Raw genomic sequence first — 12,245 nt, forward strand, 5'->3', positions numbered from 1 at the left:
GATTTACGAAGATTCATCAGCCAGCGAATGGGGAAGGCCGCTCCATCGTGGATTTCCACTGCCGATCGTTGGTGGTGCACCAGGAAGCTCAAAGAGTTGGATAAAGACAGGCGATTCCCAGGCTTCATGAAACTACCCAAAGAAATTCGGTGAGACTCCCGGCGATGAATGTCTCAGTGAACAAATCCTAACGGCATTCAGGTGGGATGTCTACAAGAGGTTGATGGGAGTCCATAGCGAGAGGCCGCAGAGGAGCCTGTCTACGAATCGAAACGTTACCTCAACTGCGAATACCGCCATCCTCTACGCTAACAAGCAGATCAGCTCTGAAGCTTCTGAATATCTGAGACAAGGCAATGTCGCCTACACTWGCTATGCCGACGGCAAGATCTTACCGGAACCTGGATCGCAGCCCCAGACCATTGCCAATGTCTCCATATATCTTTCCAGCTGGGGCAAAAACGAAGGAAAGCTGGCAGAACTCATCATCTGGCACCTACCTCTCAGAACCCTCAAGTTCGTTGTAGGTCACAAGCATCATGCAAAACGCAATAATAGCGAGGAAGGAATGCAGGAGCTTCTCGGGCCGCTGAAAGGGCTGCTTTCCGAGACTGAGGTTCAGATGGTAAATTTCGATCCACAAGTGGAGGATGCCGCGAGGAGAGCGATGGCGGGCGATCCACTTAAAGTCAAGAATATTGCCATCGAGAACAAGTATCCTGCGATATTTGATTCTGCGTACAAGGCCTTCCAAAAATACTTTGGTAACACTGCTTCGGCGGACCAGCCGAGCGCTGCAGATGAAATTGCTCCTATGGATGCTCCCACGGCTGGGGAGGCGCCTTCGGCCATGAATGCGTCCATGGATGGGGTGGACGAGACGAAAGTCATCTCTGACAGTGAGACTACCTCCGAAGGCGAATCGAATTCTGGCGATGACAAGAGCTTCGAGGACAACCACTCCTCGAACGACTCTGATTCCGGTGACGACTCCAGTCCCGGCAACGCGCCCGGGCCCCAAAACGGGTCTGATCCGAGAAATGAACCACCTTCTGGTAGCGAGTACTCACCCTCAACGCAATCATCTGCAGAAGAAGGATCTCCAGAAGATCGAAGGCCCGCTAATGGGGACAATCCTTCTGACAGTTTGAAAGTTGATTACATGGAGCGATCTTACCTTACATGCCGATGGATTGGTGGGCAGGAGTCTCACTTCAGGTGGGATTGCGTTTCTTCGGAGCGGCCGCAGTCTTTGACGTCTTGTATGTAGAACAACCTCAAGCTCAAGATGATGCCCAAGTGCTTCAAGGAACGGGTTGTGAATGCAGTCAGGCGATGTTTGAGGCAAGCAGCGAATTGATCGGATCGTCGTCTCTGCTTAATCTTGGGTGACTGCGCGGTGGGTCGGATGATCCTTTAAAGATCTGATGCCGCTGAGAGTGTTCATTTATGGGTCATTCATTGGGGCTTGATGTTTGGGGACACATTCTCGCTGTCTTTCAAAGCACACCGGTTTGGTTGCATGTATTAACGGTCGTTTGACAACTCACGTCTCAAGAATCGAAGTCATTGTGGTGTCGTGATCTAAGGCATCGGAGAAGTTCCAGCTCCTGACTCTTTCGGCGCAGCTGTGAAGTTACTGGAGTGCTGCAACACTCATCACTTCGACGCGTCCGGTGCCAGTCGTCAATGCAGACCGAATTGAAGGTGTTCGACGCACAGTGCTGCCGGACAGTTCCATATCGCCCACACGCCAGGCAGTCTCAGTTCTCCACAAATTCAATGCCGCCGCGCTCTCTGAGAACAACAATGAAGATGACCAGCTCAAGGCCAGAATAGTATCAAGGTAATCATCTGGAGTATCGAGGACGTGACGTTGACATCGGCGGACCAAAAAGACAGGGATAGTCCCGATCTAGTCCGAATGCGGACATGTGTTTAGACGCGACTTCCATCCGCAAACACCGACGTGATTGTTTGATTTTAGTATTCACTCACAGGTTCCTGCCCACGATGGCGCGGGCCAATCAACCGACATATGATTTTCTATCAGGAGGTGATATGGCCCCTCCTCCTCCACCAATGCGACAATCCTTCCGCGACACCATGAAGCAATCCACCACCACATCCCGCGCCGATGTCAGCACCGAGGATCTTCGCGCACAGCTTCGCACCGTGCAATATGAACTTGATTCGATGAAGCAGGATCGCGAATTGAATGATTTGCATCAGCAGCAGGAATTGCGGGAGGCGCAGAATCGTGCGGAAGCGGATTATAAACGGGCTGTTGCGGCGGAGAGTGCGGCGAGTGTTGCTGCGAAGAAAGTGGAGGGTTTGGCGAGGGATTATCAGGAAGTTCAGGATCGGGCGGCGAATGAGAAGAGTTTGTTGGAGAGTAAGATTCGATCTTTGCAGGATGACAATCGGTCTTTGAGGGATGATTTGGAGGAAGCGAGGGCGGATTTGGAGTCGCAGCAACGGCAGGGGAAGTATGAGTTTGGTGAGCTGGAACAGAAATATGCGGCGCTGCAGGCGTCCGTGGAGGACATTCAGCAGGATTTGACGGGCAAGGTTACTGCACTTCAGACTACACAGCAGAAGCTTGTTCGAAAGGAGGCGGAGGTGGGACAATTGGAGAATGAGGTGTTGAAGTTGAAGGCACAGTCTGGAGATTCGGACACTCTTGCTGTTATCAAGAAGGAGCTCACAGAACAAGTGGCGTATGTGAAGAAGTTGGAAGCTATGAACAGGGAGCAGACTGCAGAGATCAAGCAGTTCAGAAAGGTGCAGAAGGGGGTTGAGGTGGTTGAGGAGGAGAAGCATGCATTGGAGGTGAAAGTGCGGATGATGGAAGATTTGAGGAGGGAACTTGCAGAGTCACAGCTTCAGCGACGAATCCTGGAAGATGAGAAGCTAGGCTGGGCGAGTTATCTCGAGAGTGAGGCACCTGGAGAGGAGGATCTACGGTACGACACACCCGAGCAGATGGTCAAGGCCTTGCTGAAGGAGCGTCTGGAGAAGCTTGAGCTACTGGACAAGCTCGGCAATGTTCAGCCTGAACTAACTGTGCGAGACGAGAACATCCGGAGTTTGGAAGAGCAGAAAGACAACCTAGTCGCTGAGCTGGAACAATTAAGAGCAGCTTCTGCCAACAGCAACGGTGCCTCGGCGAGCGACGCAAAGGCTAAAGCTCGTCTTGAACGACAGAAGAATCTGCTTGTGAAAGAGGTTGAGTATCTGCGTGCACAGATGAAGACTTTCGAAGCTGAAGAAGCAGAGTTCACGCCTGAGCAAGTTGACGAAGAGCGGGTCAAACGCGAGCACCAGCTTCAAGGGATGATCGAACAGTATCGATCGGAAGTGGAGACGCTCCGAGGCGATTTGTCCAAGGTCGAAATGCAACCACCAATGCAATCGCCTAGAAAGCGTGCTCGAGAAGACGACGACGATGAAGGCGCGAATGAGCGTCTGGGTGAGATGCGTCGTAAGACCCGCACGCTCCAGAACGAGCTCGAGAAGTTGCATAGCCAAAATCAACTCCTCGAGGCGGAGCTCAAAGTCAGTGTTTCGCAAGTTACCAAACTCAAGGAATCCTCACGCACCCGTGTGCTTGAGTTGCGCAACAACCCTACTGCAGACGCGGAGGCTGTCAAGCTCGCCACTCTTCGAACTCTGCGAGAGGAGAACGAAGCGCTCCTTTCCCAGCTGGAAGGCAGGAGTGGCGGCACCAAAGTCGTACCCATCAGCACATTGGACAACGTCCGCCAACAACTCGATGAATACAAACTCCAAATTGGCAAAATGGAGAAGAAGGAGCTCCGTCTCAAGCAAATCTGGACGGCCAAGTCTCTCGAATTCCGCGAAGCCGTCTGTAGTATTCTAGGTTGGAGGCTAGATTTCATGCCGAATGGAAGGGTGAAGGCGACGAGTATCTTGTATCCCACGAGTTGGAACAACGGGGAAGAAGAGGAGAATAGTATCGTGTTTGATGGGGRGAATGGAACGATGAAAATCAGTGGGGGGCCCAAGAGTGCTTTTGCGGGGGAGTTGAAGGGGAACATTGATTTTTGGGTCGAGGGCAGAAAGGAGATTCCGTGCTTTTTGGCGGCTTGTACGTTGGAGTTTTATGAGAGGACTACGAGGGCCGCGAGGGGTTGAGATGGCTGGGAGGAGGTTGTTTGTGAGAATATGATACCCGGAGGTTGAGAGCATGGGATGGAAGCGTCAAAGTGCTAGGTAGCTACTTTCTTCCATTGTGACTGTATGTCTAAATCCATAGATGCAGGTTGCGTAGAATGAATGACAACTGAGGAAGTACAGTACTACCTTGGGGCAAAAGTGTTGGCCTTGGCAAACGCCAACTCCAGAACGCGTTTCTCTCACGTAGTACACGAAGGTTAAACTTCGGAGTGGGGATTGGGCCAAGACGAGACATGCCAACCTAAACTTTGACCAGGTTGATGAGACAGGCTCATCAAAACAACGGACATTGTTCGTTCAACGCCAATGATCATTCAATGTTTGGCATCGCCACCCTTCGCCCACATGGTGTGGCGCGGTATGCCCCATGCCTCAAGCATGCGCGTCTTCCAGCCTCGACCACGGTAGGGAAATGTGCACGTCGATTCGTTGTCATCAGAAGAGTTACTGGCGACGGCAAAGACAGTTCATCCAACCGCCACAGAGAACAGAAGCAGGAGCGGCATCACAGGCCACTAGCTGTACGAAGAATATATGCTCGGGGCCAGCATGAACGGGATAGCGATGCTGTTGCCACGAACCCCACAGATGAGCAGTTCTACGACTACTTCCTCAAGGAATTCAAGGCCGTAACCACCAAATACAACCTGGAGCCGGCTGCATGGCGCAACTTTATCCAATTGAAGCAGGATCTACCTCCAGCCTTGCAGCAAGACCCCGTTAGCGTGCTGGATAGCGGAACGCGGGACCTGGATCTGGTTCGACAATGTTTGGAGCGGTTTGTTGCGCTCACGTGCATGGAATTTCCTGGGAAAGAAGAGCAGCGTGAGAAGTACCGGCAGCTCAAACCGGGAAGCCGCGCTCTCCTGTGGTTGCTCAATGACGACGGATTCCACAAATTCGACTTGATCCGACACCCCGAATTCTTGCGAGTTGTCGTGCATTGTGTTGTTGCTGATGGGGGCGAGCAATTCTTACGGCACTGGCTTTCTATCGACGAGACCCCTTCATTCGCCACCTCAAGGACGCCACAGGAACAAGTGCGGTGGAAGGGGGACGTGCTGCGATTTCTGATACACAGTACCATGTACTGGAGTGGGCAGCAGGCCGCCTTCGAGCAGTTCGAGCATGCCGTAGCAATGACGGCCACCACAGCTATATCTGAGCAAAGTTGTATACCCCTCTTACCGGCTGGTATCGTATTGCGAAAGGCGATATTGGGCCCCACATCCAAGCAAGACTTTACCCAGCCCGTGTTCCGTCGATTTGTAGAGAGCTGCGCAATGTGGATCAACGACCAGGATGAGCTCCACTTTCTCCGTGGGCGTTTACTCCTGCACGATCCAGTCGCACCGCAACCACTCGAGGCGCTCCGATTTTTTCAACGCTGTGATTCGAAACCACCATCTCCCTTTGTCCGCGACCTGTTCGAACCGAGGGGAAGACTAGCATCTACTGCGACCTTCTACACGATTACGCGCACAGCCCAAGTCTTGGACCAAGGCGGATATCTGACCGAGGCCAAATGGCTTCTCGACTTTGGGCGTAGGCGTTTGCCGAATTGCTTCGCATGGCGAGGTGTAGATCTTGCTGTCTAAGTGGATCTCCGCGATATGTATACACGTCAGAGAGATCGWTCAACAGGTTCTGCTTCTCGGATCGAGCAGGGCATCATTGACGGGATCGAAGAGCTCTCGAAACATGATGAGGGCCCATCAAGATCATGATACTCCATCCAGTTGCAGGATCTACCAATCGACTGCACGAACCCGACTACCAGTTTCACCATGTCAGACCTCATGGAATGTCACGACCACCTTGACATAGCTTCGATAGTGAATGAGCACGGGCAGAGAAGACGAGGTGGGCCAGACCATCAACGATCAGGTATTGTCCGTTGACTACTCTTTCAAGAGGAGGAGCTGGGARCGAATGGAAGTATCTCGTTCTCGATGGAAGCTCCAGCAACGTTATCAAGACAACAAGCGTCGTCGATCAAATCATGWACAACTCCCCATCAATCCACCACCAAAAAAGACAATCTCACCGACCCCACAGCCCTTGCCACCAAACCTCGGGATCAAACTCCACATTCCCACGCCTAGCATCATCCACCGCAAACGCAATCGCCGCGCGCGTCACAATCCATTCGATCAAAATAACAACATCCCCCTTAAACCTCCTCACCTCCTCATTCTGCTCCACAATCGCCCGTTCCACAGCATCCTCCATCGTCTCCGTGCGAGGAAATTCTCCCAACGCATTGTACAATTCAGCATACAGCACGGTCGCCGGCGGATACCGATATATTTCCCCGCCGTGTGCCGCATATATCTGCACGAGAAGTTGTAAATGTGTGTCGATGCGCTGTAGGACGTGGCCCCATTCATTTCTACATTGGAGGTGGATTTCTATGGCGTGAGCGTCTTCTTGTGGAGGAGGAGAGGAGGCTAAGCGGGCGATGCTTGCTAGAGCGTACGGGAGGAGAGAAGGGGGGTCGAGGATGGTTTTGTGCGTCAATCCGAGGAATTGGGTTCTAAAGGGGCGGTTGTTTGGGGTTAGGTGCTGGAGATAGGCGTCGAAGTCTTCGATTAGGGAGGGGAGGGCGTGCGGGTCGAGGGTTGGGGAGATGGTGAGGGGGTTGAAGGGTTCGATGTTCGGGGGCCAGTCGATTGTGTTTGTTATGTCTTGATTTTCTTGTGGGTTGTCGTTGTTGTTGTCGTTGTTGTTGTTTCCGCCGAAGACGGCTTCGTCCTGGGGACCATCGTGGTCGATGTTGTCGGCTCTGGTGTCGTTGTTCGCGTCATTATCATTCCCATCATTCCCACCATTCCCACCATTCCCACCATGGCCACCATGGCCACCATGCCCACCATGCCCACCATGCCCACCATGCCCACCATCGCCACCATCGCCACCATCGCCACCATCGCCACCATTGCCATCATTCCCATCATTCCCTTCATTCCCATTTCCCTCTCCGTCTTCCGACTCGAAATCCGATTCCCATACTTCTTCTTCTTCTTCTGGAGGAGGATAGTCGAAGAGCTTCGCGCGACAATTCGGGCAGGTATTTTCGCGATTCAACCATTCTAGCAGACAGAACGTGCAGAAGTAATGTCCACAAGGTGTTTGGACGGGTTGGGTGAAGGAGTGGAGGCCGATACTGCAGAGTTCTTCGTCGTCCAAGGGAGTGGTGATTGGAGATAGGTGATAGGCAAGGAATACGTCTCGAAATGGAAGGGACATGGTGGATCGTTCGTCGAGGAGGGGAAGACGAGGAGAAGAGGTTCTTGGAGGGTGGGTTTTGTTTTTGGATGCGAAAGAGAAGAGGAAATTAGGAACGGAGCCGGCCGTTGTGGTGAAGGGGAGGTGTGAAGGAGTGTGTGTGGAAATGTTAAGCTGAATGATTATTGAGAGGAGAGGATTCTGGAAGGCGAGAGATTTCGGTGGTATGTTAAGAAAAGTGGCGTGAGACATGAGTCTTAGGTTGAGGGATTTGGTGATTAATGTCTTGATCTCATGGCACAGTTCTGATTTTGATTCCGATTCACGTTGGAGGCAAGACTTGTCTTCGGTTGGTGTTGGAGATATTCACAATTTGAGTGAAGTGAGACGATGGTTCTTGGATGGGAGACTTTTGGTGGTCGGGGAGATTTCTCTTTTAATTGAGAGGGTGGATGGAGCCCCTGAGGGTACTGACGCACATTATTGTGTCAATCACTGACGGCACAGGTAGGACCGAGAATGTAATTTGTACAGATTACACATTACACAAATTCAATACAGCCGCTCAGATAACAGATGTTCATTATCTCCATCATATTACTCTCCATCACAAACCCCACCCACCCATTCTCTTCCCACCACCCTTCATCAAGACATGAAACCATCATCGCGATCATCCGGATGATGTCCAAACCAAATATTAAGCCGTCTTTCGACCTGAGAATCTATCAACCCCTGAAGCTCCGTCCCCACGACCTGCTTGTCTTCTTTTTTGACTAACGGGGCGAAAAGTTTCTCGTGACAAAGTGGACAGGTATTGTTATCTATCAGCCATTTCAACAGGCCTTTTGTGCAGAAGAGATGCTTGCAAGCCGTTTGAATCGGTTCGAAGGGAAGGACGTGGCAGATGCCGCAGAGGTCTTCTTCTTCGTTTAAGGGTGTTGTGATGGGGTGGATATAGTAGGCGAGGAAGTGCTCTTTTGGGGGAAGAAGCTCCTCTGATTGGGGAGGAGGGGAGGAGAGAGGTGATTCTGATGTTGGAGAGGGGGGTGTTGGTTCTGATGTTGAAGAGGGGCATGTTGGTTCTGATACTGAAGAGAGAGAAGTCGTCTCTGATTTTGGAGATTGGGGAGTCCGGGCCGATGTTGGAGAACACATGATAAGGTGCTGGGTTGTTGAAGTGAAGGAAGTGTAATAACGGGCCAGCCGTTTTTCGTTTGAAAAGGAATTAGTAAGAGAGCGAGAGAAGATAATGAACGAATGGATGAGTATGTAGGGAAAGGCAGTGTCAATATCTTGAGCACGCCGCTGATATATTCGGAAATGTGCTGTGAGACTGTTGTCTCGACGGGAAGCTGAGCTCAAGAAATGTCTCGAACACGACCCCATCATGTTGTAAACATGTATTATCTGTCTTGTCAGTGTGAGGAAGACCGAGCTCTCTATACCGTCAGCTAACATCACTTTTATAATCAACGACTGGAGAGCTAGCAAATGTACACTTCACTTCAACTTCCTAAAAGAGTTAGCAGGAAGATGGGGTGATTTCAAGAAGAGGCAAGTTTTCCCGAAGACTCTCGCCTCGAGATACCTTACGCCAAGCAAGTGCGATGCTTATCGATAAGAGGTTCGTTCACGTCACATGCAAGGATGCCTCATGACCCACCCCATCACAACCATCACTTCCATTTCCCGCATCTGCACTCCAACATCGCTCTTTCCGGATTTCTTTACGGGGGATGGAAATATTCACGGCGACGAGCTCCAGCTAGCCCGGCCCGCGACTTATACTCTGCCTTCCTGCGATAAGATACCTAGGCCTGATAACTTGGTTGTTGTTGCATCTTCGACCCGTATACCTCGACAATGGACGATCTACTCTCCTCGCGCGTTCTCTCCCGCTTCCTGCCCGTGGCCGAGGGCGATGTGTCGGTGTATGAGGGCCTGCGACACAACCCCTCCCGCATCCCACCCGACGTGGAAGCGCAGCGGGCCGGACGGAATCCCGCTCGGTATCACCAACCCTTCCACGACGAAGACGAAGACGACGATCCCGACGCCTTCCTGTATAATGTCAACGAGTCATCTCCATCCACCGCGTCGCCGGTGATGACACAGCCGCGAGGACAGCAGTCCAAAGGGAAACGAGGTCGGAGAGCGGATGAGGACGACGATGTGCCGGAATCCTTATTGATGGAGCTGAAAAAGGGCGGGAAAAGCAGGACGGGAATCAGTCGGGGTACGGGAGGTGTCGGCGGGGGCATGATGGAGTCCAAGCTGGCCAAAGCCGAAGCGCAGTGGAGGACGACCCAAGAACAGCAAGGATTACATCCATCGCATGCTCCACGAAACCCTCGTGCGCACTCCAGATCCTCCTTTCCTGCATCTACCGCCCCTCCCATGGGTAACCGGCCGAATCCACAAGCTGACGCAATGTGGCTATACACCAACGCTAGCAATCTCGACGGATTTCTCTTGGAAATCTACCAATACTTTGTCGGTCACGGAGTCTGGTCCATCTTGTTATCCCGCATCTTGACCCTTCTGACGGAACTCTTTGTCTTTACCTTTTCCATGTTCCTCACCACATGCATCGACTACTCCAAGATCCCGCACAGCAAGTCCACCTCGGAGGTTCTGATTGGAAAGTGCATCGCCAAGGCGTCATGGTTCAAGCATGCCGCCATCTTCTTCTTCGTCATCTACTGGCTGTCGAGATTACTGCAGAGTCTTCAAGACACCCGTCGCCTTCTCCGCATGCGCGATTTCTACCAACACGTGCTGGGAATCAGCGATGACGATCTCCAAACTGTATCTTGGAGGCGGGTTGTGGACGGCATGGTTAAGGTCCAAAACGCCCACGTAGCCACCGCCAAGATCTCTCCCAACGCGAAGAAGTACATGAAGTACAAGGAACCTCAGCAAAAGCTCACGGCTGAAAGCATCGCCAACCGACTGATGCGACAGGATAACTACTTTGTGGTACTTTATAACAAGGACATCCTGGACTTTACCCTTCCACTGCCATTTGTGGGAACGAGGCAGTTCTACTCCAAAAGTCTGGAATGGTGCATCGGACTCTGCTTGTCCAACTTCATCTTTGACGAACAGGGCAGTATCCGACCGTTCTGTCTCGACGTCAAGAACCGAGCCGCGCTGGTGGGAGCCATGCGGACGAGATTCCGGATCGCTGCCCTCGCGAGTGTGGTCTTGTCACCTTTCAACATTATTCGATTCTGTTTGCTATACTTCCTCCGATACTACACGGAGTTCACACGCAATCCCTCAAAAGCCAGCGCGCGCTCCTTCACCCCTTTCGCGGAGTGGAAGATGAGGCAGCTGAATGAGTTGCAACATCTGTTCGACCGCCGCTTGAAGCAAGCCTACCCATTTGCGAATGACTACCTCAAACAATTCCCCAAGGACAAGACGGACCAAATCTGCCGTTTCGTAGCCTTCATCTCTGGATCCTTTGCCGCCGTCCTGACACTCGCCACTCTTCTCGATTCCGAACTCTTTCTGGGGTTTGAAGTCACGCCGGGACGGACGGTGGTCTTTTGGTTGACGGTCATGGGTGTCATCTTTGGAATTGCGCATGGCTCTCTGCCGGATGAGAATGAGACCCATGATCCTATCATCCATCTCCGAGATGTCCTCTACTTTACCCACTACATGCCGAGTCATTGGAAAGATCGCCTCCACTCCAACGAAGTCAAAGCCGAGTTCTCGGCAATGTATCAGATGAAGGTCTTGATCTTCGTCGAGGAGATGCTTTCTCTCGTTGTAGCGCCCTTTATCCTCTGGCGGAATTCGGAAGCGCGGCAATGCGAGCGTCTCATTGACTTCTTTCGAGAACAGACCGTACACGTCGAAGGAATCGGCCACCAATGTAATTTCGCAGTCTTCGGCTTCAAGAAGGATGTCAATGTTAGTGATCCTAGAGAGGTGTTGGAAGGTGAGGATGGTTTAAGAGACGACTACTACGGACTGAAGGATGAGAAGATGGAGGCCAGCATTCAGAATTTTGCACAATACTACTCTCACTACCGCGAGCGAAAGGGCGAGGGAGGACATCGACGCGGTGCCAGTGGTGGAGGAGGGTGGCAGGCGCCGAGAGAGTGGTCTGATATGCGTAAGAGTGGGACACCAGCTATCAGAGAAGAGGGCGCGGGACGGAGAAGTGAGAGGAGAGGGCCCAGTTCTTCCACCATGCTCTCTCCACGACAGACTGCGGCGCATCATTCACGACATCCCCCACCGACATCGAGGAGGAAGGTTGCTGCACCCTTCTCTCCACCAACCCAACCTTCTCGAGGCGGAGCACCACTTGGAGGCATCACGGAAAGTCGCATCATGGCTGATGATTCCGATTTGAAGGATTTCGCCGACGCTCCTGGGAATATCGGAGGCATGTTGGACAGTTCAGATGATGATGATAGTGAAGCTGAGGATGGAGAGAAGAGAGACGGAGTGGGGAATGCCGGGGTGTTGGGGATGTTGAGTCAATTTGCCAAGGCGCAGACTACATTGGATGGTAAGGGGGTTGCAGGCGCTGTTGGGGTTTGATGGGAGGGTATACCTTATGACTTTGGAGTTTTTGATCCGTGATGTGGGTGACCGCCTTCCTTTCGCCCAGAAGTGTACGACACAAGGTACTTTATCTAATGCCGATGACCAGCCAAGCATAAATGTCTCCGAATCATGCTGACGGATTCGGCGACTTGGCATTTTCACGTGACATTCTTTCTCCCAAATCGTCGTGACTTGCACTGACCTTGGCAGAGCATTCACATGGCGGATATTAGGCGGCTAGGTAA

General features: G+C 52.1%; 5 protein-coding genes; 4 read left to right on the plus strand and 1 right to left on the minus strand.

The window, feature by feature from the left end:
• Positions 1-27: 27 nt before the first annotated feature.
• RCC_00073 (uncharacterized protein) lies at positions 28-1,270 on the plus strand (the record flags this gene model as incomplete). XM_023765228.1 has 2 exons in its annotated part: positions 28-149; positions 202-1,270. 2 exons carry the CDS (start codon positions 28-30, stop codon positions 1,268-1,270), a joined length of 1,191 nt encoding a protein of 396 aa, XP_023620996.1.
• A 743-nt stretch (positions 1,271-2,013) lies between these two features.
• Positions 2,014-4,158, plus strand: RCC_00074 (related to mitotic checkpoint protein MAD1; the record flags this gene model as incomplete). Its single annotated transcript, XM_023765229.1, has 1 exon — positions 2,014-4,158. The coding sequence occupies one exon, from the start codon at positions 2,014-2,016 to the stop codon at positions 4,156-4,158; it is 2,145 nt and encodes a 714-aa protein (XP_023620997.1).
• A 359-nt stretch (positions 4,159-4,517) lies between these two features.
• Positions 4,518-5,798, plus strand: RCC_00075 (uncharacterized protein; the record flags this gene model as incomplete). Its single annotated transcript, XM_023765230.1, has 1 exon — positions 4,518-5,798. The coding sequence occupies one exon, from the start codon at positions 4,518-4,520 to the stop codon at positions 5,796-5,798; it is 1,281 nt and encodes a 426-aa protein (XP_023620998.1).
• A 445-nt stretch (positions 5,799-6,243) lies between these two features.
• RCC_00076 (uncharacterized protein) lies at positions 6,244-7,449 on the minus strand (the record flags this gene model as incomplete). Its single annotated transcript, XM_023765231.1, has 1 exon — positions 6,244-7,449. One exon carries the CDS (start codon positions 7,447-7,449, stop codon positions 6,244-6,246), a length of 1,206 nt encoding a protein of 401 aa, XP_023620999.1.
• Positions 7,450-9,294: 1,845 nt separating this feature from the next.
• On the plus strand, positions 9,295-11,994 carry RCC_00077 (related to Autophagy-related protein 9; the record flags this gene model as incomplete). Its single annotated transcript, XM_023765232.1, has 1 exon — positions 9,295-11,994. The coding sequence occupies one exon, from the start codon at positions 9,295-9,297 to the stop codon at positions 11,992-11,994; it is 2,700 nt and encodes an 899-aa protein (XP_023621000.1).
• Positions 11,995-12,245: the final 251 nt, after the last annotated feature.

This window comes from Ramularia collo-cygni (genome assembly GCF_900074925.1).
Source record: "Ramularia collo-cygni strain URUG2 genome assembly, contig: RCC_scaffold01, whole genome shotgun sequence".
Classification (NCBI taxonomy): domain Eukaryota; kingdom Fungi; phylum Ascomycota; class Dothideomycetes; order Mycosphaerellales; family Mycosphaerellaceae; genus Ramularia; species Ramularia collo-cygni.